At 44.2% G+C, this 27,327-nt stretch overlaps 1 protein-coding gene across 10 annotated transcripts in view; it reads right to left on the bottom strand.

Moving 5' to 3' along the window:
• git2a (G protein-coupled receptor kinase interacting ArfGAP 2a) overlaps positions 1–27,327 on the bottom strand; it is an 84,548-nt gene that overhangs the window by 36,995 nt on the left and 20,226 nt on the right. For 8 of the 10 annotated variants that reach the window (XM_068006019.1, XM_068006023.1, XM_068006022.1 and 5 more), the window contains exons 6-12: positions 23,923–24,053; positions 21,522–21,616; positions 17,869–17,914; positions 12,897–12,948; positions 10,809–10,881; positions 2,515–2,612; positions 1,840–1,951 (exon numbers count right to left, since the gene is read on the bottom strand). In XM_068006019.1, the coding sequence (XP_067862120.1) occupies positions 1,840–1,951; positions 2,515–2,612; positions 10,809–10,881; positions 12,897–12,948; positions 17,869–17,914; positions 21,522–21,616; positions 23,923–24,053 (607 nt within the window). The remainder of the gene's footprint in view (positions 1–1,839; positions 1,952–2,514; positions 2,613–10,808; positions 10,882–12,896; positions 12,949–17,868; positions 17,915–21,521; positions 21,617–23,922; positions 24,054–27,327) is intronic. The other 2 variants (XM_068006020.1, XM_068006029.1) reach the window with 1 other exon arrangement.

The raw sequence follows: 27,327 nt of genomic DNA, 5'->3' as shown, positions 1-27,327 counted from the left end.
TGGGGAGGCTCATCTCACACTTCTTACTCGCTCAGACACAATATAAGAAAAAGTTCATACGATAAATGCGAGAATGAGGATCACCTAACTTCCAGCCACACTCTTCCCATCTTAACCCTTCACATTCTGAAGGTACACACCCAAAATGTCACAAGTAGTCTTTTTTCTTCATAGATACTGACTGACCTATGCACTTCTGATTTCTAATTCTCAGCTCTATTTTAAAATTAACATTCTTTAGTCATTGCTCTTCTGGAGCTTTTCTTGTTGCTCCAAATACAGGATCCTACATATTCTTCTGCCTCCCTGGATCCTCAGTGTTGAAATCAAGATTCGTCACACTGTTTCCCTAACTCATTCTTCCCTAAGACCTCAAATCTGTGTAACTCCTTACTTCCCAAAGTATTCTTTTCCTCCTATAATATATGCTTTTAAAATTCAAGTTTGGCACCATCCAATCACTATTTCTTGATTTGCTCTGTCTTCTTATCTATGGCTCATACTACAGCAGTCTCACCTATGAGTCAGAAGCTCGTGGGTTCAAGTTCCAGAGACGAGCACAAAATCGAGGCCAACACTCCAGTGCCGTACTGAGGGAGTGCTGCACCGTCAGAGGTGCTGTCTTTCTGGTAACACGTTAAAACGGAGGCCCCGTCTGCCTTCTCAGGTGGATGCAGAAGATCCCCTCGCATTATTCTGAAGAGCAGCAGGTGAGTTCTCCCCAGTATCCTGGTCAATATTTATCCCTCAACCATCATCACTAAAACAGATCATTTGGTCATTATCACTCTGCTGTTTGAGAGATTTTGCTGTGCGCAAATTGGCTGCCGCCTTTCTTATATTACAACAGATCCTATGCTTCAAAAAAAAGTACTTCATTGGCTGTAAAGGGCTTTGAAAAGTCCTGAGATCATAAAAGGCACTATATAAATGCAAGTCTTTCTTTCTACCGTAACTTTTCCAACCTTAGTGCTATCCTGCACTATAAGTCTTTACCTAGGATTTTCCTATTAAATAGGTAAGGAATAATAAATTAGCTTGAATTGTTTTTTGAAGGGCATATGAAACATTTAGAAAATATTCATGATGCTCAGACAAAGCATACAGCATTGTCATGTGATAAACTAACTGAAATATAGCATCATGTTGAATAAAATACAGCATGGTATGGCAAGAATCCAAACAGCAAATTATTGAACAAAATTTAAACTGCTACATAAATATCACATCTACTTAACCTTTATTATAAATATGAACAAAATAAGTTAAACTCTAAACTGAGAGCAATAGATAACTGGGTATGATTGCAAGGCAGGAATCTCACTGATTCAGATGCCATCCTACAGCTTAAGTGAAGCCAAAGTGTTTTAACAGTCATCTGAAATTGAGAGTAGATTGCACCTTTCCAAAACTCCAGGGTATCTGTTCTTGTAACATACACATTTCAGTCGCTTTCTTTTTTTTGTAGGAACAGCTGTTACAGAATGGCCAGCCAGTACACTGTCAGTGTGCAATGGTCCACACTAAATGAAGGATTAATGATCATGAAGTAAACTTTCCCAATTTTATTAACTGATAATCAACAGCTGATCTTTGAAAAATGATATTGTTGGTATAGATTTGTGATAAGTGCACAGAAGTGGCACTCCCCTTTCTCCTTTCACTTCAGTTATACAGTTGAGTCCTGATGAACACAAGTAACTTGTTTGCATGAGGAAGGCTTCTACACAAAGTAACAGTGAATGGGAATAGTGCATTAGGATTCTGCATTTTAATCCAGACTCCACTGCAATACATTTTGAAAGTCTGTATATTTTAAATGAATAAAAGTACACACACCTTTAGGACTAGTGACAGGATTCCCCAGTTGTCTCCGTTTGGCATCACTTAAAATATCAATGACTAGAGTGGCAAACTCATGAGCGTTAAATCGCGCTAGCTTCTGTCTTCCCTGCAATTTACAATAAAAGGAAAGTGCAAATAAGAGTCTGAATGTGTAAAACATCTCAGTAACAGTGACATTATGAATGGAGTCAGTAGCTCTATGATAATCAAGCTCCCAGAACTGAACTTCATGACTTTACATCATGGATAAGTAAATGTTAGCTTTCAGGCTACCTCGAGACAACAATTTAAAAGTATAAAACATAGTAACAAGAAATAACTAAAAGAAACAAGTAGAGATAAAAGGAACACAATACTGAAAATCTGAAACAGAAGATGTTGGTAATGTCCAGCACATTCAGCAATACCTGAAAAGACAAGTTAACGTTACTGGTGGAGACTTTTCATAGAACTGACAAAACAGTCTCCACTCTAAATGCTAACCTGTTTCTTCTCTTTCATACACTGATTTACTTGCTGTGTATTAACAGCACTTTCTATTTTTATGACACTAGTGATACAGATGATACAGATAACAACAGCTGGATTATGTGACAATTCATTTGATTATTTCCTCCCTTTTAACAGGTTTACAGTGCTTGATGCACAGAGCATTAATTAAAAACTTGCCTGATTTCTAGTTGACGAGTACTCTGGATTCACAGGAAGGAAGGGAATTACTGTTGTCTCAGTTACCAGGGTGCTGTGGTTTTGAGTTGTCAGCCAAACTGTGCATAGAAAAATCAATTAACTCAAACTCTTTTCATCCAGTCGTTAACAAAATCATATACTCAAGGCAACTGGCCTATATTTATCATTGCGTCTCAGGGTGCACAAGAACCAAATCCAGGGACTAGATTCCATAATTGTTAAGGAGCTGATCTATAAATCCATGCTTTCCTTTCTCACACTACAGCACTAATAGAAAGGGATGTAAACTGTATTGGAAATTATCAAGTCATTTTTAACCATCTCTTACAAGATTTAATATGGAAAGATTACAGTACAGAAGGAGGCCATTCGGCCCATGGAGTCCGCGCCGGCTCTATGCAAGAGCAGTCATGTTATTGGCTGAGGACATTGAGAGTTACAAAGATCCAAATGTCCCTAGATTCTAGAACAGTCCCAGTGGATTGGAAGGTAGCAAATGTAACACCACCATTCAAGAAAGGAGGGAGAGAGAAAATAAGGAACAACAGGCCAGTTACCCTGACATCAGTAGTCGGGAAAATGCGGGAATCCATTATTAAGAATATAGTAACATGGCACTTAGAAAATCATAATATGATTAGGCAGAGTCAAAATGGTTTTATGAAAGGGAAATTATGTTTGACAAATCTAATGGATTTTTTTTGAGGATGTAACGAGCAGGGTAGATAAAGGAGAACTAGTGAATCTAGGGGTACGGTAGCATAGTGGTTATGTTACTGGACTAGTAATCTGGAGTCATGAGTTCAAATCCCGCCACGGCAGCTGGGAAATTTAAATTCAATTAATTAAATAAAATTCTGGAATTAAAAAAACTAGTATCAGTAATGGTGGCCATGAAACTACCGGCTTGTCATAAAAACCCATCTAGGTCACGAATGCCCTTTAGGGGAGGAAACCTGCCGTCCTTACCCGGTCTGGCCTATATGTGACTCTAGACCCACAGCAATGTGGTTGATTCTTAATTGCCCTCTGAAATGGCCTAGCAAGCCACTCAGTTGTAAAATCTCGCTAAAAAAGGTCATAAGAATGAAACCGGTACCGGACACGACAACGGCAAACCAAGTCCAGTCGACCCTGCAAAGTCCTCCTCATTAACATCTGGGGACTTGTGCCAAAATTGGGAGAGCTGTCCCACAGACTAGTCAAGCTTCAGCCTGACATAGCCATACTCACAGAATCATACCTTTCAGCCAACGTCCCAGACTCTTCCATCACCATCCCTGGGCATGTCCTGTCAGACCCACCAGATGTGGCGGTACAGTGATAGACAGTCAGGAGGGAGTGGCCCTGGGAGTCCTCAACATTGACTCCAGACCCCATGAAATCTCATGGCATCAGGTCAAACATGGGCAAGGAATCCTCCTGCTGATTACCACCTACCGCCCTCCCTCAGCTCATGAATCAGTCCTCCTCCATGTTGAACACCACTTGGAGGAAGTGCAAAGGGTAGCAAGGGCATAGAATGTACTCTGGGAGGGGGACTTCAGTGTCCATCACCAAGAGTGGCTCAGTAGCACCACTACTGATCGAGTCCTGAAGGACATAGCTGCCAGACTGGGCCTGCGGCACGTGGTGAGCGAACCAACACGAGGGAAAAACTTACTTCACTTCGTCCTCACCAATCTACCTGTCGCAAATGCATCTGGCCATGACAGTATTGGTAGGAGTGACCACCGCACAGTCCTCGTGGAGACGAAGTCCCGTCTTCGCACCGAGGGCACCATCTAACGTCTTGTGTGGCACTATCACCGTGCTAAATGGGATAGATTCAGAACAGTTGTAGCAGCTCAAAACTGGGCATCCATGAGGTGCTATGGGCCATCAGCAGCAGCAGAATTGTATTCCAGCACAATCTGTACCCTCATGACCTGGCATATTCCTCCCTCTACCATTACCAATAAGCCAGGGGATCAACCCTGGTTCAATGAGGAGTGTAGAAGAGCACGCCAGGAGCAGCACCAGGCGTATCTAAAAATGAGGTGCCAACCTGGTGAAGCTACAACTCAGGACTACATGCATGCTACAGACAGAGCTAAGCGATTCCACAACCAACGGATCAGATCAAAGCTCTGCAGTCCTGCCACATCCAGTCGTGAATGATGGTGGACAATTAAACAACTAACGGGGGGAGGAGGCTCTGTAAACATCCCCATCCTCAATGATGGCGGAGTCCAGCACGTGAGTGCAAAAGACAAGGATGAAGCGTTTGCAACCATCTTCGGCCAGAAGTGCCGAGTGGATGATCCATCTCGGCCTCCTCCCGATATCCCCACCATCACAGAAGCCAGTCTTCAGCCAATTCGATTCACTCCACATGATATCAAGAAACAGCTGCACTGGATACAACAAAGGCTATGGGCCCCGACAACATCCCAGCTGTAGTGCTGAAGACTTGTGCTCCAGAACTAGCTGCCCCTCTAGCCAAGCTGTTCCAGTACAGCTACAACACTGGCATCTACCCGACAATGTGGAAAATTGCCCAGGTATGTCCTGTTCGCAAAAAGCACGACAAATCCAATCCAGCCATCAGTCTACTCTCAATCATCAGCAAAGTGATGGAAAGTGTTGTCGACAGTGCTATCAAGCGGCACTTACTCACCAATAACCTGCTCACCGATGTTCAGTTTGGGTTCCGCCAGGACCACTCGGCTCCAGACCTCATTACAGCCTTTGTCCAAACAGAGGTGAGGTGAGAGTGACTGCCCTTGACATCAAGGCAGCATTTGACCGAGTGTGGCACCAAGGAGCCCTCGTAAAATTGAAGTCAATGGGAAGCAGGGGGAAAACTCTCCAGTGGCTGAAGTCATGCCTAGCACAAAGGAAGATGTGGAGATGCCGGTGATGGACTGGGGTTGACAATTGTAAACAATTTTACAACACCAAGTTATAGTCCAGCAATTTTATTTTAAATTCACAAGCTTTCGGAGGCTTCCTCCTTCGTCAGGTGAGGAAGGAGGAAACCTCCTTTCACATCGTTCACCTGACGAAGGAGGAAGCCTCCGAAAGCTTGTGAATTTAAAATAAAATTGCTGGACTATAACTTGGTGTTGTAAAATTGTTTACAAAGGAAGATGGTAGTGGTTGTTGGAGGCCAATCATCTCAGCCCTAGGACATTGCCCTGAGGAACTCCTGCAGCAGTGTCCTAGGCCCAACCATCTTCAGCTGCTTCATCAATGACCTTCCCTCCATCATAAGGTCAGAAATGGGGATGTTCACTGATGATTGCACAGTGTTCAGTTCCATTCGCAACCCCTCAAATAATGAAACAGTCCGAGCCTGCATGCAGCAAGACCTGGACAACATCCAGGCTTGGGCTGAGAAGTGGCAAGTAACATTCGCGCCAGACAAGTGCCAGGCAATGACCATCTCCAACAAGAGCGAGCCTAACCACATCCCCTTGACATTCAACGGCATTACCATCACCGAATCCCCCACCATCAACATCCTGGGGGTCACCATTGACCAGAAATTTAACTGGATCAGCCATATAAATACTGTGGCTACAAGAGCAGGTCAGAGGCTGGGTATTCTGTGGCGAGTGACTCACCTCCTGACTCCCCAAAGCCTTTCCACCATCTACAAGGCACAAGTCAGGAGTGTGATGGAATACTCTCCACTTGCTTGGATGAGTGCAGCTCCAACATCACTCAAGAAGCTCGACACCATCCAGGACAAAGCAGCCCGCATGATTGGCACCCCATCCACCACCCTAAACATTCACTCTCTTCACCACCGGCGCACAGTGGCTGCAGTGTGTACCATCCACAGGATGTACTGCAGCAACTAGCCAAGGTTTCTTCGACAGCACCTCCCAAACCCGCGACCTCTACCACCTAGAAGGACAAGAGCAGCAGGCACGTGGGAACAACACCACCTGCATGTTCCCCTCCAAGTCACACACCATCCCGACTTGGAAATATACCGCCGTTCCTTCATCGACGCTGGGTCAAAATCCTGGAACTCCCTTCCTAACAGCATTGTGGGAGAACCGTCACCACACTGACTGCAGCGGTTCAAGAAGGCTGCTCACCACCACCTTCTCAAGGGCAATTAAGGATGGGCAATAAATGCCGGCCTCGCCAGCGATGCCCACATCCCATGAACGAATTTAAAAAAAATGTAGTATATTTGGATTTTCAAAAGGCATTTGATAAGGTGCCATACAAAAGGTTGTTACACAAGATAAGGGCTCATGGGGTTGGGGGTAATATATTAGCGTGGAGAGGGGATTGGTTAATGGACAGAAAACAGAGCATACGAATGAACGGGTCATTCTCAGGTTGGCAGGCTGTAACTAGTGGGGTGCCGCAAAGATCAGTGATTGGGCCTCAGCTATTTACAATCTATATTAATGACTTAGATGAAGGCAATGAGTGTAATGTATCCAAGTTGGCTGATGATACAAAGCTAGGTGGGAAATTAAACTGTGAGGAGGACACAGAGACTGCAAAGGAATATAGACAGGTGAAGTGAGTGGGCAAGAAGGTGGCAGACGGAGTATAATGTGGGGTTATTCGCTTTGGTAGGAAGAACAGGAAAACAGAATATTTTTTAAATGGTGAGAAATTATTAAATGTTGGTGTTGAGAGATTTGAGTGTCCTTGTACACAAAACACAGAAAGCTAACATGCTGGTAAAGCAAGCAATTAGGAAGGCAAATGGTATATTGGCCTTTATTGCGAGGGGGTTGGAGTCTAAGAGTAAGGAAGTCTTGCTGCAATTGTACAGGGCTTTGATGAGACCACACCTGGAGTACTGTGTACAGTTTTGGTCTCCTTACCTAAGGAAGGAATAATTGCCTTAGAGGCAGTGCGACAAAGGCTCACTAGATTGATTCCTGGGATGAGAGATTGAGTCGAATGGGCCTATATTCTCTAGAGTTTAGAAGAATGAGAGGTGATCTTACTGAACATGAAGATTCTGAGGGCTTGACAGGGTAGTTGCTGTGAAGCTGGTTTCCCCTGGCTGGAGAGTCTCGAACTAAGGGGCATAGTCTCAGGATAAGGGGTTAGCCATTTAGGACTGAGATGAGGAGGAATTTCTTCACTCAGGGGGTTGTGAATCTTTGGAATTCTCTATCCCACAGGGCTGTGGATGCTCAGTCATTGAGTATATTCAAGGATGAGAGAGTTAGATTTTTGGACTCTAGGGGAATCAAGGGATATGGGGATCGGACGGGAAAGTGGAGTTGAGGTGGAAGATCCGCCGTGATTTTATTGAATGGTGGAGCAGGCGCGAAGGGCCGTATAGCCTACTCCTATATCTTACATTCTTAAAAATGGCTCCTGCCATTTTCATTTTCAAAAAAGAAACTGAGTTTAATGTTTGATCAGTTCTAAAGCAGACTGCCGAGCACATCAAGGGTGTATGAAGAATCTGATGGGATGCAGAGGCATGGAAAAAGGGTTAAAGCAACTTAGAGGGAAAAAAAAGTCTAATGAGAGATAGTCATCCTTCAAATTTGATGTAAATATAATGCAGCCTTTAAGTTTTACAGTTAAGAAGCCAGTGCACACAATTATTTCAGGAATGTCTAGAGCCTTTGTGGTTACAAATGCATAAGAACCTGAAACCTCTGACCAGATTCTGAGTCATTAACTGCCAACACGCAAACTTAATGTGAAATTTCTAATTTTGCTCCTAAGCCCTTAATTAGCAGCATTTCTGCAATATTTCACATGCACACACATGAAACACAATACAGAATTGATAAAAGCAGACTTATGATTGAATTCTGATCATGTCACAGAAATTAAAACTACTGTATTAAATTAGCTTATTTGTGACTTGAGATGCTACCGTTGCGGTCCCTTGTGTAAATATTTATGTGCTATTATACCAGAATGAAGGTGGTGTCTTTGCATCCATGAAAATGCGTGCTATTTAGAAAGCTACTTAAATAATAATTATATAAATAAATTATAAATTACTAAGTTTTTCTCCGTCACACCTATTTCCTGTTGTCATAATTTAATGATACGTAGTGTAACAGGAAACACTAATGCTTGTATTTAGTCCTCCCAGCACTTGCGGCACAAGTCACCCAGCTCCACTGTTACAATTGTTGCCTGATTCTACTGGCAGTCCCTCCATGTATCAGCTCCCCTCCACCCTAATGTCTATAAGGCTCATGCTCTCCCACCTGTACGCTACCTCCACCTCAAAAGGGAGAAATGCCCTCTTGATGTTCTGACAGCCATCCCAACTCATGCTACTGTTCCAAGTCAATTCTCTATCCCCACCCCCAGCTGTGCCTTCTCCCTACTTATCCTGAAGGCGCCATCTTCAAGTGGATGCAGCGATATAGGCCCCAACCAGCCCGTAACTTTCGGCCTTGCCTTGTCGCTGGCACCCCCCCCAACCCCAATTTGCTGGTCTTCTTGCTGGAGCCAACCACACTCCTCTTGATAGCTGCTGTTCATGGTGCCAGCCTTCATTACTCCTACTATCTTCTATCTTATCTCTGGCCCTCCATCTCACCTCCTCACTAAGTTGAAAAACAATGATTTGATTTTAGCATTATAAGCACTTTAAAAATAACTTACTGGTTCTCAACCCAAATGTCGGGAATCAGCTTATTTATCTTACTATGGTCAGTGGTGAAATAAATGCTATAGGTTGTGGGGGAATAGACGTAAGTATCACAAAGTCTTGGTGATATGATGGCTGGAATAACGCCTTCATGCATAGAGAATGGACTTGAAACAGTAGCATGGGTTAGGATGGCTGTCGGTTGGAACATCAAGAGGGCATTTCCCCTTTGAGGTGGAAAGAACGTACAGGTAGGAGAACGTGGGCCTTATAGGCAGCATAGAGCACGAAGATATACACAGTATTAGTAGACACAGGATCAAAGCATCTCAGGCTCCCGATCACTTTATAATTAATGGTTCCTAACTTATTGGTGAGCACCAACTTTAATTATCCTATTATAAAACGTGGCAACGAGTGGAATAGGGAGTCAATAAATTCAGTGTTAGTTTACAGTGCACTAACATATTTTGCACCAACTATAACTTCGGTCACCCATAGGCTACATGCTCTTATTTCCACTCATCACCCAGGCTCATGCTCTTGCCCAACATCACAACAGCTGCCTTCTTCCACCCCCATTTCATGATCACCATCACCACCATTACCCCTATAGTCAGCCTGCCCACTCTCACCTCACACCTGCCACCAAACCACCAGCACCAACCCCATGTCAGGCCCAACCTACATCCTCCTTTCTCCCACCTCCTACTCCCATTTTCCACCATGCTCCCATACACCTCAACTTCAACTCATCCCAACCCATATTATTCTCTCTGCCACTTCTCAGCACCAAGCTGCCAGCCGGCATTTTTTATGCCATGCCATCCACCTAGCCTCTCCCAGCCAGAATGAAAAAAGAACCGGAGAAGAAAACAGAAATGCCAAAGGAAAAGGTGAAACAAAAACCGAAGAGCACAAGCAAAACAGGAGATGCACACAGAGAGAACCAGCGACACGACAAACTAAGAGACTGTTTACCCTGATTTACTGTGAGCAATCAAATGGGAGATATTCTCTCTTACTCACCCCTCCCTGTTGTCCTGGCCCAACATTCTTCCCTCAGCCAACAAAAACAGGTTAAATGATTATTCATCTTATCGTGGTTTATGGGACCTTGTACACATAATGGCTGCTGCATTTGCTTAGATAGCCACAGTCATCTTATTTCAAACTATTTCATTGCATGTAAAATGCTTCAAGACATTTCCAAGAGACGTGATAAGGCATAATATAAAAGAACAAAAAATTTGCATTCACGGATGTCATCAATTTATTTTGAATTTGTCCTGCAAAGGGGCATCATCCAGTAGTAGAGAGAGGACCCCTTAGCCAAGCCTGGTTTCCTATCCCATCAGAACCAGCTAAAACTGGCAAACTCACACTCCAGGAACAAGATTCAGGCTTGGTATAAAGGTTAGTTAAAAATGAGAGATTCTAAGTTGAGGGGCTAATGCTATAGTATCAGCGCTACTGGGCTGCTTCCCCCACAACTTTGATGTGCTCAGCTCTGAGAAAACAAGCAGGCTGTGATATGAAAAAGACCTGTGAATTTTTTTTTTAAAAGTCAAGAGGAAGAATTTATCACAGATTATCTAAAACAGAACTCCCTTTTCAGAACAGCAAGCGAGATTGCTAGAATATCACAATATGGGATTACAAATGACCGCTGAATCCTCACCTGCATCGGTCTCCCTTCGATCTACTTCATCATATACATCCATAGCTAGTTCCTCAAAAAGGTGATTACTTAACTAGAAACAGAAGCAGAAAGAACATTCTGCTACTTCAGAGATAAAATGCAAGGTGCAACTACATAAACCTCAGTGCTTTGAGAATGTTTAATATGCTACTTAATATACATTCTACATTAAACTATAAAGAGGCAGATTGAAAAATGCTTGAAGTATAAAAAGGAATTGTGAACTGAATAGGAGAACCTGCACATATTACATTAAAAGATCGCTATTGCTTTAACTCCTTCCAAGTTCATCTTTCCTAAGAATTACCAAAAAAGAAACTGGCAAGACTAAAATCTTCCTATTTGACTCCCAGCAAAATCTCCATATTCTTCCCTCCTCCTTCTTGACTCTAATTTAAGTGTAATGAAGGAGTTTGTGTGACTCCAAACCTGAAGAGCAATACCAGTGGTAGTCTTGCTGCCAATGATGCCATCCATACTGGGACAGTCAAAGGTTAGAGGCACGATAAACAGCAGAAATGGTTGGGAGAAATTGGTCACCACCCACGTACGATCTGACCATCCTGCAGAGGGGCCGAAATTTAAGGCTAGGGAGATAAGAGATTCTGCAGACCCTAACTATAGCAGTGTCCACTGCTATACCACAAGGTGAAGAGGGCTCAGATATTCTCTGTCAAATCTCACAGACTGCATTTAAAGTTTGTCAACCTCCGTGTCTTGGCAGCACAAACTGAGGGATGAGAGTTTATTAATGGCTCAGTGCAAACTAATTTCACTTAAACCCATTTTCTTCTTAATTTTGGAGGAGGAGATATAGGCCCTACCATACTGTGAGCGGTGAACTAACAGACGAGGTGATGTTGGAGCCATACCTGCAGACTTGAATGCAAGTGGTCAAGACCTTGGTTGCCTGAGGCACATTCCAAATGACTAAGCAATCCTGTTTAGAGTGTGCACTTCACACCCTATATGGGGAAGAGGCTAGAAAAGGTGACATCAATATTTCCAACCTCTTAACAGCCAGACCAACTAACCATGGATATAAGCCACCTTTTACACTTTGGTCATAAAGTAGGCAATAAATAAAAATGACTTTGGTTTCCTAGAATATCAGAACTTCTCTTGACAAAAGATGATACGGAAAGGCCAAGATGGAAAACTGCCTTGGTAAAAGAAGAATTGGCTCGCCATGACTGATATTCCTGCATTGAGTGAAACCAGGTGGGCTGGAGAGGAATAACTGAAAATGAGGCTAGCTATGCATTCTTCTGGTACAGCTGGGCAGATGAGGCACTGGCACTACTGGTGTAAGACTTGTGCAATCAGATTACAGTGAAATTAAATAGTCTGCCAAAAGGCATCAATGAGCACCAGAAGATTGAGAGACTACCATTGAAAGAAAACACTCCAGCAGTATTGATGCCTGCTATAACAATCCTGAAGAACTGGCTGTGGGAAGGTGGAATTATGGCTACTTCTATTTCCACCCTTGGCAAAACCTAGATGGTTCTATGGAAGGGAGGGAGGGAGGGAGAAGCAGAAGGTGGAGTTACTTTTAAATACACTATTCTACATACATATCTTATTTGGAATTGTGTTTGGAAGAAGTTGAAGTCCCTTCTATCCAGCACTTATCTAGGTCTTCACATTATGCACCATGAGGTGAAAGGGCAATTATTTAATGATCTAATTGTGATCAGTGTAGCACCATCAGGAGGCAAATGGATCAAGCCAGATGGTAAATGCAGCACTAAAATTGCACATATTACTGAGCACTTACTACTCATAGTTCTTGCTCTGCCATCTGTAAAATAATTAAACAATTTTACTCAGCTTTCCTAGGACCCATTTGCATTCTCTGGGAACCTTATCTGCAGGATATTGAGTGCAGTAATGAGCAAATGTAGTTCTTGATGAGGAACGTACACAGGAAACCAAATCGTCCCAAACATACATGTAATGGGCATCTTAGTATAATCTTGTTAAGGCTAGGATTCAAATTCAGAATCTAATATTCGACCACAAGACACAAAAGTTAGGCTGCAAGAGTCCAAGAAGAAAACTTACCGACTGAAGCTTTTTCTTAGCTGCCTTTGCTAGTTCTGACAAATCTAAACTGCTGAAAATAGACATAAAGAACACCATTATTAATGAAGTAATATAAACACTGAGCAGTATTTTATTTAACAGTTTTCTGTGATATTGATTTCCAAACCAGTGCAACCAGTAAGTTGTAGTAAACTTGGTTAAGTAATGAAGCCATTTAAAGCTATGAAATGGGCATTGTTTGGAAAAAGGTGGCACTCCCAGATGGCTCAGTGTACAAGTTCCCAACCTGGTCTGATACAGAGCTATGCAGTTCAGGAACATCCCACGTTCGATCCCTGGTCTGTGCTCAATTAGCTTATCTCAGCTGGAACAGCTGTGGAGAGCTACACTCTTAGAATTGTACCCCAGTATGAATCAGGTGTCCTCAGGAAAGGGGAAACATTCCAATGGTGCAGACCCAATTCGTCCTCCCAAATCAAATTCAATATCACAGAAAGATGCAATATTTTCCTTTATTGCTCAGTTAGGACACCCAATAATATTTGATGGTCTTCAGTGCTGAGATTTGGTGCCTTGATAGCTGTGATGACCTGAGATCTCATTAAGTCACACAAGACCATCCAGTACAGTGTTACTCATATGGGCTGCGAGAGGGAGTGTTTGTAGCCCATCTCATCTGTCGCTGTGGCAGTCATCAAAGTTGCTGCGCCAAGTATTGCCCCAGGAGCTCAACATATGGGAAATCGAGGGACCAGTCTATCCCTCCATGGTGTCATGTGCTGGAGCATTACTGAGAATGGCCATTAAGTGCTTGGGATGTGGCCTGTGACAAAAAAATTGTATGGCCATATGTTTAAAAAAAGTCTAAATTTAGAGGTGTGGCTTGTTTATAAAGTAATAACTTTTCCTGGTGGCAAAGAGGGCACCAGTTATCGGTGCAGGGGTGGGCTATACATGTGTCAATCTGGCAATACTGATCTAGGGTATGATACTGTTCTAGTTCAGGATTTTAAGTGAATACTTTAGTGTGCTGCATGCACATTTGATTCTTAATATAAAAGTGTGCGTATCAGCAACCTTCGAAACGCTGTCAGATATCATCAGTGCTAAGCAAACGGAGTCAGCAGCTAAACAGAACATCACATTATTCGGCTGAGGTGCCCTGATCTTTAATCCAACTCAAGACAGTTCAATAACAACAATGACAAAATTTGAGGTGAGGGTCATAGGCTCATATTATCATGTTAAACATCAGGCTCATAACACAACAGTGCTGTACCGTAACATTACAACATTTCAGTTTTAAAAGAAAAAGAACAAGTATCCAAGCACACATTACACTGATCTTCAACTATCAGGCCTAGAAATAGCTATTCTGCGACACATTACTTACAGGTGCCTTTTATCCGAAGAGTTGCATTCAAGAAAGAAGTGCAAAGATATTTATTGATTAGTCTATACAATAAGATTGCAAACATTTTATAACATGGCTGAATCACCAACAGCATGAAATCAAAATTATACGCTGATCATCAATTAATTTTGAGTAAATGCTGCATATTCTGTAGATTCATTTCACCATAAAAATGTCATTTGGCCCCATTATTCAGCTGGGAACTACAGCACATAGTGTGGAATTGAGCAGTACAGAGACTGAGCTTTGATCACACGTCTGTGTAAGAGTATCTGATCGCAACTAGGGTGGTGTGATTCAATTGGCCTCAAAGCCCAAGGAGCAAGAGTGAAAAAAAAAATCAGCCAGGCTCCCCACTCCAGTGATCCCAGCTGGACAGTGGGTGAAGACAAGCTCAAGATTGTGGTGCTTTCAATGGCCAAATAGTCTGTTGACACTCTGTCTGGGCTCGTACATGAAGAATGGCCAATGTTTGTGATACTGTACCCCAACAAAAATCTGGAGAAGGAAGAACAAAGGGGGAAGAAGGAAGAGAGAAGACAGTTGAGTATATATACATACAGGCAGGAGTGCAACGCTTCGTAGCAGTTCTCATTAAAACCCTTCCTTCCTGTCAGCTGGTGACAATTTGAGAAGTAGTCCAATCATCCAACCACAAGCGGCAGGGAGTATAAATCTGAATGGTACCATTCCAGTGGGAGAGCTTATCCAAAAAAAATTATAGAAAACCTCTGAGAATGTTTCCAAAGCAAAGGTTCAGATGACAAAGACGACAAGATGTATTTCATGATTATTGGATTTTTGTCAGGGGTGCTTCTCTATTCTTGTTGAGTGAGTTTCTTTCGGTCTCTTTTCTGTAAAATCTCAATATTCATTAACCCCAAAGATAATGCAACAGGTATCTTGGAGTATCTCTGCTGCCCTTTACCCAATATATTATGGATTTTTCTTAATTAACTTACACAGTACTTTTTATTAAAAGCACTGCAAATGCAAGTCCTGCTATAGTATTAAGCAATACAAACCAGGAGGTCTCCAGTTTGATTCCTGGGCTGTGTTGAGTTAGCAAATCTCAGTGTGGGCAGCAATTGGCCTCAGCACCTCAAAGCTGAAGAGGGGGAAATAGAGAAATCCATACAAGTTCCTCACTTCTGATCACTATCCAGTAATTTCTGCTAGAAAATGCATCTGCATAGACATTGGGAGAAAACAGAATTGGTTTCGCTGTTGCGTACTCCATAGTTGAATAATCTGCTGGCAATCGTTATCGGACCTCACATATAAAGAATAACCACATGGACAAGGTGGTGGAGGGCTATAAACAAGTGCCAGCAATTTGAGGGTTGAGAAGACAAATAGGAATAAAGACTGTAAATGATGAGAGATATTGTTAGCACACGACTACCTGACATTTTTATCAGGTTGTGATCCTCACACATGCTCAGCTGAGGTCAGCAATGGATCAGCTAGCTGACTGCATCGAAAGTGTAAACCATTAACTAATGCAATATTAAGTACTGCTAGCACCTGGGTCCAAAGATATAGGTACTGCAGTGCCAGTGAGTCATTTCTCTTTCGTTTAGAAGAATTTTCTAACAAAAGCTACTGCACAGTGGGACAGTACTTTATTGTAAATACTTCCCCTAAAGAATGTTATTATTCCCCTTTCAACAAGGAACTGGTGCTAAATTGTGCTTAAAAGTATATAAAAAGATCAGTTACTGTTCACTCTCATGATTGCAATCCAACTACACTCACTAGAGGTGCACATATGTAATTTGAGGACACAACTGTCGAATAACTTCCTATTCGTGATTCAAGCATGAAAAATGACCATTTGGTTGAGATACTAGGAGGCGACTGACCTCAGGAAGGAATCATTGCCTTGAGAGGAAGGAAAAAAATTGGCAGAAGAAAGGAAAATAATGATACATCCACAACTAGTGTATTTGGCTCGGTTTCTTTCTCAGCTTTGTAATTGAGCTGTATGAACTCAATAATCCAGCAGGTGGCAGCCACTAGTATAGTATCGTTATTTCATTCAGTGAAAGAACAGAACCAACATTGTTTTCAGGGGCAAGGCTATCAGAATAAAAGCAATAATACACTGTGGAAAAACATCCTGAAATTTACATGAAAAATACTGCTTACAATTCAAAGCAAAACTACCGTGCATAAATTTTCAAACACTGATAATGAAGCAGAGCCACAAATATTTATATAGTATTTTCAGCAATTCCCACAGTATCAGTACTGTGCAAGTGCACCACAGCTATAGATTTCTTTTTAAATATGAGCATATTCCCATCCAAAGCATGATCTTCAACTGTGCAAAATCCTACTCCTTACACATCTACAAGTGATTCACCAATTCAAAAGATTAAATACAACTCCACTAGGTATTTTCCCAGCAGTAAATTTCACTCCAACTAGTTGCTCTTCCGCAGCATTGAACTCAGAGAATCAAGACCAAGTTCCCAGGCCACAGAAGCCTTCTCTTTGCCAGATTTTCTGAGCACACTCCCAACTTTTTCTTTCTGCACATTTTGGCAGCTTGTACACAAATGGAGTTTGTGTTTTTAATATTTCCTTTAGGGCAATATATGTTCTGCAACTATAGCACATTTCACTCCTCCCAGTTTCCTCCCCTCATTAAAGAGCTGGCTTATGCTGAGATACCATTGTACATGCAATGTATGTATATATGTATGCATTAGCTTTCCTCCAGTACATTGCTCAAGTGCCCATTTTTCAGGTGTAAGCTTAAACACCGAATGCCAGTAGTATTTCGACTGTGGGATTATCACAGTCAAGCCTAATTGAATGGTCACTAGCTATGCACAGGTACAGCAGGGGTCAGTGGGAACACTGACTGATTTTTCCAATCCTTAACCTAGATTGCCAATTATAGCACCTCAACTACTCCCCTGGTTCAGATCAACTAAATCACAGATCAGTGACAGAACTCGGGACCTTCCTAATCCATAGGAGTCTATAATATTTGCCCACTAAGTCACTAGGACAATCAACATTATACTATTGCACAATAACTTTTGGCAAAAACACAGGATGAAAATAAGCTCTTTTATTTTGGCTGGAGCTAGAGTGTGACAACAGTAGCTTAATATTTCCAGCTTTGACTGTCTCAGCCAGATAGTTCTAGGATTGCACCCTGGAGTTGCCTGTGCTATTCAAATATATGTCACATTTTCAACAAGATTCAGCCAGGCTATTTGAAGGGCTTCAGGATTTGGGGGGGGGGGGGGAACGGTGAATGAGAAATGTTATATTGCCCTTTTATTTCATTACATCCATTTCCCCTATTGATTATACCACGGAATATCACTGCATAGCAATATAGTACTTCATACAAACCGCGTGGCAGCGAGATATCTCATACAGAATATTTCTTATATTTTAACCACATATTTTCTTTTGGCTTTTAAACTATGAAGAACAATTGGGAAATGAAGAATAATTCACAGGTTGTGAAAAACAAGTTTTTTTTAAAAAAGCACTACCCTCCCCACCCCAAATTGGACTTTGCTACAATAAACAAAAATCTCGCTACCTCACCTATCAGCCATCTGTGGAATTATGAAGTGCTGACCATTCTTGTGATCTGGAATGGAAGGAGATAGTTGAGTTATGGTACAGTTTAATCAAAAGCACAGCAGGCATAGTAAATTTGAGCACAAATGCAAAATCATGAAAATCAATAAACAAGTAACCTAATCGAATGCTTCTCACCAGAAAGAGGTATACAGTCACAGATTTTCCAACATGTCTGGATTGAGGGATGTGCCCCATAGGACTTGAAGCACACGTCCATTATTACCATCTATAATGATGGGACCAATAGAAATGGGGGGGAACTATGGAGACATCTCTCTCGCCCAATGCCAAAAAAACCTTGGTCACAATTCATTTAAGCTGGCTTTTGACATGAATTAAAAACAGCATTTTAAGTAAGAAACAGTGGCTTTCACCCAAGTTGGAGCTCTGTGGTTATAATATTCACTGCTCACCAATTCTTGGAGAAAAGTTGATAACATTAAACTCCCCTTGTCAAAGACTGAAGGACTTTGATGCAGCGACTCTTTTTAAGAGGTTATTTTCAAGATTTGGATGCCCAATGTTTACAGCCATCATTCAGCAACTTCATAATGGTATGGTAGGCCAGGTTCAGATGAACAGCAATATTTCTGAAGTTTTTACCACGAGTAACAGTGTTAAGCAGGGGTGCACCCAAGCTCCAAGTTTGCTGGGTTCATTTCTCGCAGTCATGATCTACGATGCCATGTAATACCTTGACTGCGGAGGGTATATCCAATTTAGAATAGGTGACAGGTTGTTCAATCTTTGACGCATACAGGCCCAGACTAGGGTCATGGAAGACCTTATTTGTGAACTGCTTTTATCAATAACTTTACACATCTTTCAGTGTGTACTAGATATGAGGTCATTGTGGATTAGGTCAGAATGGCAGTAGTTACACCAGCCTCTCAATCAAATTAACTGAAGTCCTCTACAAACTTCTACTGAGCACAGACTTTTGCGATCCAAATATCTGCAGCAGCAGAACTAAACTCAAAAGCATCGAACACTTTACCTACATTGGCAACATGCTTTCAAGTATCATGAGTTGAAGCAGAAATTGTCATTCACATCAGGAAAGCCCGTACAACTTACTGATACTTTATGTGGCATGGTTTTGACCAGCAGGAGCTATGTCTAACTCACAAACTAAATGTTTATTGTGCGGTGCTGCAGATTCCTTTTTCAATGCACAAGAAATCAGGATTACCTGCTGGTACAATATTAAATAGCTGGAGAAGTGTACAAAATCTTATCAGATAGGAGGGATCATTGGACTCATCAGTGTCGAGGCCATTATGATCAAGGCACAACTCAGGTGGATGTGGCATGTCACAAAAACTAGCAATGAGTGCTAGCGAAGAAGGTACTCTACTCTCACTGGGGAAGGGAAGTTGTCTCAGAGCGCACAATAAGCATATATATAGGCAAGTAACATTCGCACCAGACAAGTGCCAGGCAATGACCATCTCCATCAAGAAAGAGTCTAACCACCTCTCCTTGACATTCAACGGTATTACCATCGCCGAATCTCCCACCATCAACAACCTGGGGGTCACCATTGACCAGAAACTTAACCGGACCAGCCACAAGAGCAGGTCAGAGGCTGGGTATTCTGGGGCGAGTGACTCGCCTCCTGACTCCCCAAAGCCTTTGTGCCATCTAAAAGGCACAAGTCAGGAGTGTGATGGAATACTCTCCACTTGCCTGGATGAGTGCAGCTCCAACAACACCTGAAGCTCGACACCATCCAGGACAAAGCAGCCTGCTTGATTGGCACCCCACACATTGGCACGCAACACATTCAGGAAGGTTCTAATCTGGCGGCTGTCGTAAATGTGAAATCTATGGGAGGACCCACCAATCATGCACTGGCCTTTACAGTTATCAATGTGTCCAGGATGGTCAGAAACAGAATCAGTATCAGTAAAGCAACATAATGGACACCCCTACCAAACATCACTGGATATGAAATACAACCAGCACACACCTTAGCATATTTAAGGTTACTACACCTGTAAGCACCAGTCAAGCTACTCCCTAAAACCACAACTGCAATGAAAATTCCAAACCCATTATGCATTTGTGTGTCTCATTGGTTAAAACCAGTTACACACAACCTGTTCAGCACATGCAAATATATAAATAGGTACATTCTGCACATGGAATATGTAAAAATAAAGTTATGAACATTCGAAAACAGACAAAACATATTAGCATGAATGGGAGGAAATAAGGCTAACTCCTCGGCTGATATAGAAAACACAGAAACATAGAAAATAGGAGCAAGAGCAGGCCATTTGGCCCTTCGGGCCTGCTCTGCCATTCAAAATGATCATGGCTGATCGTCTAACTCAGTACCCTGTTCCCACTTTTTCCCCCATATCCCTTGATCCCTTTAGCATTAAGAAATATATCTATCTCCTTCTTGAATACATCTAATGACTTGGCCTCCACTGCCTTCTGTGGTAGAGAATTCCACAGGTTCACCAACCTCAGTGAAGAAATTTCTCCTCATCTCGGTTCTAAATGGCATACCCCGTATCCTGAGACTGTGACCCCTGGTTCTGAACTCCCCAGCCATCGGGAACATCCTCCCACCCTCCCTCCTATCTGTGCAGCACATTCGCTACATTGACTATTGTGCTCTTGGGGAATTCACTGAGGATCCCTTAAATTGTACATAGTATTTTGCCCCACCTGCGGATGTTGCATAATATATATCTAACATGCACAGGCTTCATATTCATGACATTTATTCCCTAATGTGTCTTTCACCAAAACATTCAAAACAGCAAGTCTCTCTTTCACGAAGGATTGAAGTTAAGGTGACTCAAATTTCTCAGAATTTGCAGTTTTGAACTTTGAAGCTGAATAACGAATTCGCTCTCATGTACTGTATTAGTCTCTAGATCAGTGGTACTCATAACATGGTTTGTCTCTCCTTCACTTGCAACCATTAGCAGACTTACAATTCCATGTACTGCTGGGTCTACACTTAGCTGCTCAACTGTGGGATGTTGACCAAGCTGGAATTAAGTGCTGTTCCCCTTCTTTTCCTCCAGCAAAAAGTGGCAAAGGAAGATATTAGGAGTCGGGGCTATCACAGCTTCAGTACACAAAGTGTAAGGCCCTCCTTCAGCATCTCCACCTCATCCCCTCCCTTCCTGTCTTGAAAAACTTCCTAAACACCCTTTTTTTTCAACTCTTTCATTTGTTTTCTTCTCCTCCTAACCTCAGCCTTCCTCTTCTTTCTCCTGCACGGTATTGCCTCACTGCCCACCACCCTGTAAAGCTCCCTCTGTAATTAAGCAGCACCACAGAAATAAAAGGCATACTGAAGTAGAATTATTTAATAAAAGAATTGTTCCTTTACTTCACCCCTTTTGTCCTATGAGGGAAATGCATGGCTTCCATTTGGCAGTTGCCCATAGTGTCATGATTGAAAACAAGAGTTCAGTACACTGGAATCACAGGTGCAGACTTGCACCCCACATTCCATGGTGCATCAAATTGCAGCATTCCTGAGAGCAGCCCTTGAGCAAAATATTGATTAGAATTGCACAACTCAATAAAATATTAGTGAGCAACACTACTATCTAGATTCTCCAGTGCTCTTCTTTCACACCCACCTGGTTTCCTTCCACAGAGAAAGAAGGATAGTCTATCAGTGAGTTCATACTGGATCTCTACTAAGCGGTCTGCTAGCTCATGGTGCCCTGCTTGCCTACAAAACAAAGATAACATTTTAATGTCAGAGTACCTGAAGTGAAAAGGAGAAGAAAGGACATTTTTGATCTCCACACATTACAAGACATGAACTCAAATAAACCTAAAAAGTGGAAAAATACAGTACATATTTAGCAAACCCAGCACCTACCAGTGGGGCTATTACGACAAAAACCATGGCACTTATATACCTTGATTACAGCCACCAAAATAGGTCATTCAGCTCTCATTCTTACATGAACTTCCACTATTACAAACATAACCCATATTATTCAATTTAAAAATCCATAGAAATGCAAGTACAGGAGGCTGTGCCAATAGACCCATATCAGAACTGTCTACTTTAATCACATTTCCTTATTTTTGCCTTGTACTCTACAGAATAAGAAATTCCAGCAACGATTACTTCTGAATCCTTTAAAGCTTATGTTTCCATCAGAGTAAACATGGAGTTTGTAGCTGAATTTACAGAGGTGGGGAAAAAAAAACACAGCTGCTGCCGGCCCTCCCAATTAACTATTCTAACTCCTCTTACCAGAGAATCAGTCTTCCCCCTCTGGCCACATTAAAATAAAGAAGAAAAAAACCTCCTTGAAACAGTCATAAGTGGGTAGCTCCAAAGCACAGGAACTTTACAGATTTACCAGGCTGGAGATATTTACAGTGCATTAAAAAGGTTGAAGGATCGGGAATAAGAATACAACATAATCTGGCAAACATGGGTTGTTTTTGTAGATTACAAAAGGACAGTTGATACTCTTATAAAAATTTGAACTTCTGACAACATGAACTGCTCGAGTATCACTTATGGTTTACAGCATCAGAACTCCTCGTAACATATCCCTACACCCCTAAAGCTCTCTGCCTTGCTAGATCTCTCCCTAGCTTCAGAAAACTTCTCAAAACCTACCTCTTTAACCATGTCTTTGGACACCTTCCCTAAAGCTTCTACTACTGCTCAGCATCTTTTCCCATTTCTATAAAGCGCCTTGGGGCATTTATTACATTAAGTGTTATATAAATGCATCCTGTTGTATACTTCATTTTCACAGGGTCATCACTTACAGTAACATACCCTGGCTATACATCAATTTAAAAGTTAGATTGGTTTCAAAACTGCACCACAATCAAACCTGTCATGCAGCGTAGCCCTTCAGAGTGACTCTTACTGAGTTGGTGCTGGTGTAAACCTATCCTCAGTTCCAGTCATTCAAATGAGCGTGTATCAATAACATTTGCAACATAAGAACATAAGTAAGCATGGAATGAGAAAAGGCTTTTCAAGACATGAAGCATGTTCCTTCTACTGATCATGTACAATCTATCCCATCGTGGATAGTACGCTATTTTCGTAGGCAAACTTCTGTATACATAGTCTCTGCTTCGCAGTTATCAAGAATGATATACAAGGAAAAGTTTTCTACATTTTTCAGTTTTTTTTAAAACTTCAGATGTCTTTTGGGTTTAGTGTCGCAAACCACTGCCATGGGTGAGCTTTCGTTCCCTATGCTCCAAAAGATATTTGTGCTTGACCAGATATCTAGGCAAATTACTAACGTGACCAGTGATCAAATAGAGGAATTGCTTTACTTTATTTTGGCTTACTGGTTTTATCATGTGCCCTCATGAGATCTACTTTCAAAGGTGGCAGAGTAACATGCTAGGCTTCAACTGCAAACAAATTATTAGTAAAAGGTTAAGTGCACAAAAGCAATGACAACATAGATTTTGCTAGTTATTAAGCTTAAATATCTTCAGTGGAAAGCAATGACTAATATGCTAAACTATAATGTATTCTTCCATGGCAGTTCTATTTTTTTCTTTGTTGTCCACTATCTAATCTGACTATTTCTCTCTTGGGACTTTAGGCGGACTCTCGGTTTGAACCAGCCAGACTAAAATACTTTCCAGAAAACAACCAGGCCCAGGAAAATTTAAAATAACAGTGTGTTAAATTCAAAAAGAGCTAAATTCAAACACATTCTACAAGATTTTTATATTTGAACTGAACTCAGACATTTGGCTGAGAAACAAAAATAACCTGTAACACTTCTATTAAAATAACTGGGGCACATTTTACATTGAATGAAGCTGGTTTTTAATTCTTTATGTATTTTAACAAAGGTAAAGAAGCCAATACTGTACTAAATCTGTGACAAAAATGCTTCATTTTTTCACAATGATATACTGGAAAGTGATTCATTTGACATTGCAGTAAATAGGCCATTGTTGCATTAACATTTATATTTCTCTCTGTATTAAAGATATCGAGAGGTACCTCTTTGGCCTTTTCACTTATCTAACCTTGCATTGTCAATTGGAGTCTTGCCACTGGCATCAGGGGCACCGGGATCAGCACCATATACTGCCAACAGCTCAGCCTGTAGAATCTGTCCTCCTTTGCTTGCTACATGTAGAGGAGTGTTTCCTTTCTCCTGTAACATAAAAGGAATAAAAAAAACAGGCACTTAAGCAGTTTCACGCTAAGTAATCATTTATATGTAACAAAAAAGTACAGCCTCATAGGAAAGCCAATCGTCTACACAATACACTTTTGTTATTTGTTCTTGAGCTATGGGCGATGCTGGCAAAGCCACATTTATTGTGCATCCCTACTTCTCCTAAGATTGAAGTCGGCTCTCTTTCAATGATTGTCTTTACAACGGAGTGGCTTGCACTGTTTCCTCTAAGCTGCATGCGTGCACGGCAGGGCAGTAGTCTGTTGTGTGCCACGCACTTAAACATTCTGTCCATGCACCAAACCAGTGCTCTCGGTCCCTCTCTCAAACTGACTAGTGCCAGGACTCCAGGCCCTTCTCCAGCTCTACCTCCCCGGGCCCCAGTGCTCCAGCCCCAGGCAGGCTGCTCTGCCTCTGCTGCTGAGTGTCCGATCCCGCGGCTCCAGCCCCAGCCGCCACATTGTTTGCTGCGTTGCTAGGAAATACCTTCAGCGAGCAGTTGATTGGCTGCACAGAAACCAGACCAGGAAGTAAAAGCAAAACCGATGCATTTGTCAGTACCCAATTCAAGGCCAGGCCCCGCCCCCCCACCCCGCCAGAGGCCAGGCCCCGCCCCCAAATCAGAGATGAGGGGCTCATACATAGAGGTAGCCAATACTGAGATGAAAGTTAGAATGCAAGAATTTGATTAACCCTGCTGGGGATTCATTGGGATGGGGGAAGGGGAGGGGAGGGGAAAGTGGGGGAGGGGAGGGGAAAGTGGGGGGAGGGGAGGGGAAAGTGGGGGGGGAGGGGAGGGAGGGGAAAGTGGGGGGGGAGGGCAGGGAGGGGAAAGTGGGGGGGGAGGGGAGGGAGGGGAAAGTGGGGGGGGAGGGGAGGGAGGGGAAAGTGGGGGGGGGAGGGGAAAGTGGGGGGGGGAGGGGAAAGTGGGGGGGGGAGGGGAAAGTGGGGGGGGGAGGGGAAAGTGGGGGGGGGAGGGGAAAGTGGGGGGGGGAGGGGAAAGTGGGGGGGGGAGGGGAAAGTGGGGGGGGGAGGGGAAAGTGGGGGGGGAGGGGAAAGTGGGGGGGGAGGGGAAAGTGGGGGGGGGAGGGGGAGGGGAGGGAGGGGAAAGTGGGGGGGGAGGGGAGGGAGGGGAAAGTGGAGGGGAGGAGGGGAAAGTGGAGGGGAGGAGGGGAAAGTGGAGGGGAGAGGGGAAAGTGGAGGGGGGAGGGGAAAGTGGAGGGGGGAGGGGAAAGTGGAGGGGGGAGGGGAAAGTGGAGGGGGGAGGGGAAAGTGGAGGGGGGAGGGGAAAGTGGAGGGGGGAGGGGAAAGTGGAGGGGGGAGGGGAAAGTGGAGGGGGGAGGGGAAAGTGGAGGGGGGAGGGGAAAGTGGAGGGGGGAGGGGAAAGTGGAGGGGGGAGGGGAAAGTGGAGGGGGGAGGGGAAAGTGGAGGGGGGAGGGGAAAGTGGAGGGGGGAGGGGAAAGTGGAGGGGGGAGGGGAAAGTGGAGGGGGGAGGGGAAAGTGGAGGGGGGAGGGGAAAGTGGAGGGGGGAGGGGAAAGTGGAGGGGGGAGGGGAAAGTGGAGGGGGGAGGGGAAAGTGGAGGGGGGAGGGGAAAGTGGAGGGGGGAGGGGAAAGTGGAGGGGGAGGGGAAAGTGGAGGGGGGAGGGGAAAGTGGAGGGGGGAGGGGAAAGTGGAGGGGGGAGGGGAAAGTGGAGGGGGGAGGGGAAAGTGGAGGGGGGAGGGGAAAGTGGAGGGGGGAGGGGAAAGTGGAGGGGGGAGGGGAAAGTGGAGGGGGGAGGGGAAAGTGGAGGGGGGAGGGGAAAGTGGAGGGGGGAGGGGAAAGTGGAGGGGGGAGGGGAAAGTGGAGGGGGGAGGGGAAAGTGGAGGGGGAGGGGAAAGTGGAGGGGGGAGGGGAAAGTGGAGGGGGGAGGGGAAAGTGGAGGGGGGAGGGGAAAGTGGAGGGGGGAGGGGAAAGTGGAGGGGGGAGGGGAAAGTGGAGGGGGGAGGGGAAAGTGGAGGGGGGAGGGGAAAGTGGAGGGGGGAGGGGAAAGTGGAGGGGGGAGGGGAGGGGAGGTGGAGGGGGGAGGGGAGGGGAGGTGGAGGGGGGAGGGGAGGGGAGGGGAAGGGGGAGGGGAGGGGAGGGGAAGGGGGAGGGGAGGGGAGGGGAAAGTGGAGGGGAGGGGAGGGGAAAGTGGAGGGGAGGGGAGGGGAAAGTGGAGGGGAGGGGAGGGGAAAGTGGAGGGGAGGGGGGAGGGGAGGGGGGAGGGGAGAGGGGGGAGGGGAAAGTGGAGGGGAGGGGAGGGGGGAGGGGAAAGTGGGGGAGGGGAGGGGAGGGGAAAGTGGGGGAAAGGAGGGGAGGGGGGAGGGGAGGGGGAGGGGAAAGTGGGGGGGGAGGGGAAAGTGGGGGGGGGAGGGGAAAGTGGGGGGGGGAGGGGAAAGTGGGGGGGGAGGGGAAAGTGGGGGGGGGGAGGGGAAAGTGGGGGGGGGGAGGGGAAAGTGGGGGGGGGGAGGGGAAAGTGGGGGGGGGAGGGGAAAGTGGGGGGGGAGGGGAAAGTGGGGGGGGAGGGGAAAGTGGGGGGGGAGGGGAAAGTGGGGGGGGAGGGGAAAGTGGGGGGGGAGGGGAAAGTGGGGGGGGAGGGGAAAGTGGGGGGGGAGGGGAAAGTGGGGGGGGAGGGGAAAGTGGGGGGAGGGGAAAGTGGGGGGAGGGGAAGTGGGGGGAGGGGAAAGTGGGGGGGGAGGGGAAAGTGGGGGGGGAGGGGAAAGTGGGGGGGAAGGGGAAAGAGGGGGGAAGGGGAAAGAGGGGGGAAGGGGAAAGAGGGGGGAAGGGGAAAGAGGGGGGAAGGGGAAAGAGGGGGGAAGGGGAAAGAGGGGGGAAGGGGAAAGAGGGGGGAAGGGGAAAGAGGGGGGAAGGGGAAAGAGGGGGGAAGGGGAGCGGAGGGGAAAGAGGGGGGGGAAGAGGAGAGCTTTAATTAAACTGTACCCTATCCCCAAATTCACACCGACTGACTTGACAGCTGTTTTGTATTTCGGACTCAATTTAAAAATTCTGATTGATTCAAACAGAAATAAATTGTATGCAGTCATTAAGCTGATTCAACAAAAAGCTGATGGGAATTTTTCCCATCAGATAATTTTTAATAAAATATAACGAGACTGGACTGCTCAATCCTAGTGGAACTTAGGAAACCCATTTCATAAATTATATAAATTTACCAGCCAATATAATAAATTGTTACAATTATCCATTATTTTGTACATTTGTTCTGTTTG

Source organism: Heptranchias perlo, chromosome 25 (genome assembly GCF_035084215.1).
Source record: "Heptranchias perlo isolate sHepPer1 chromosome 25, sHepPer1.hap1, whole genome shotgun sequence".
NCBI lineage: Eukaryota > Metazoa > Chordata > Chondrichthyes > Hexanchiformes > Hexanchidae > Heptranchias > Heptranchias perlo.
Note: the sequence above shows the minus strand (reverse complement) of the source record. Positions and strands in the feature narration are given on the sequence as shown.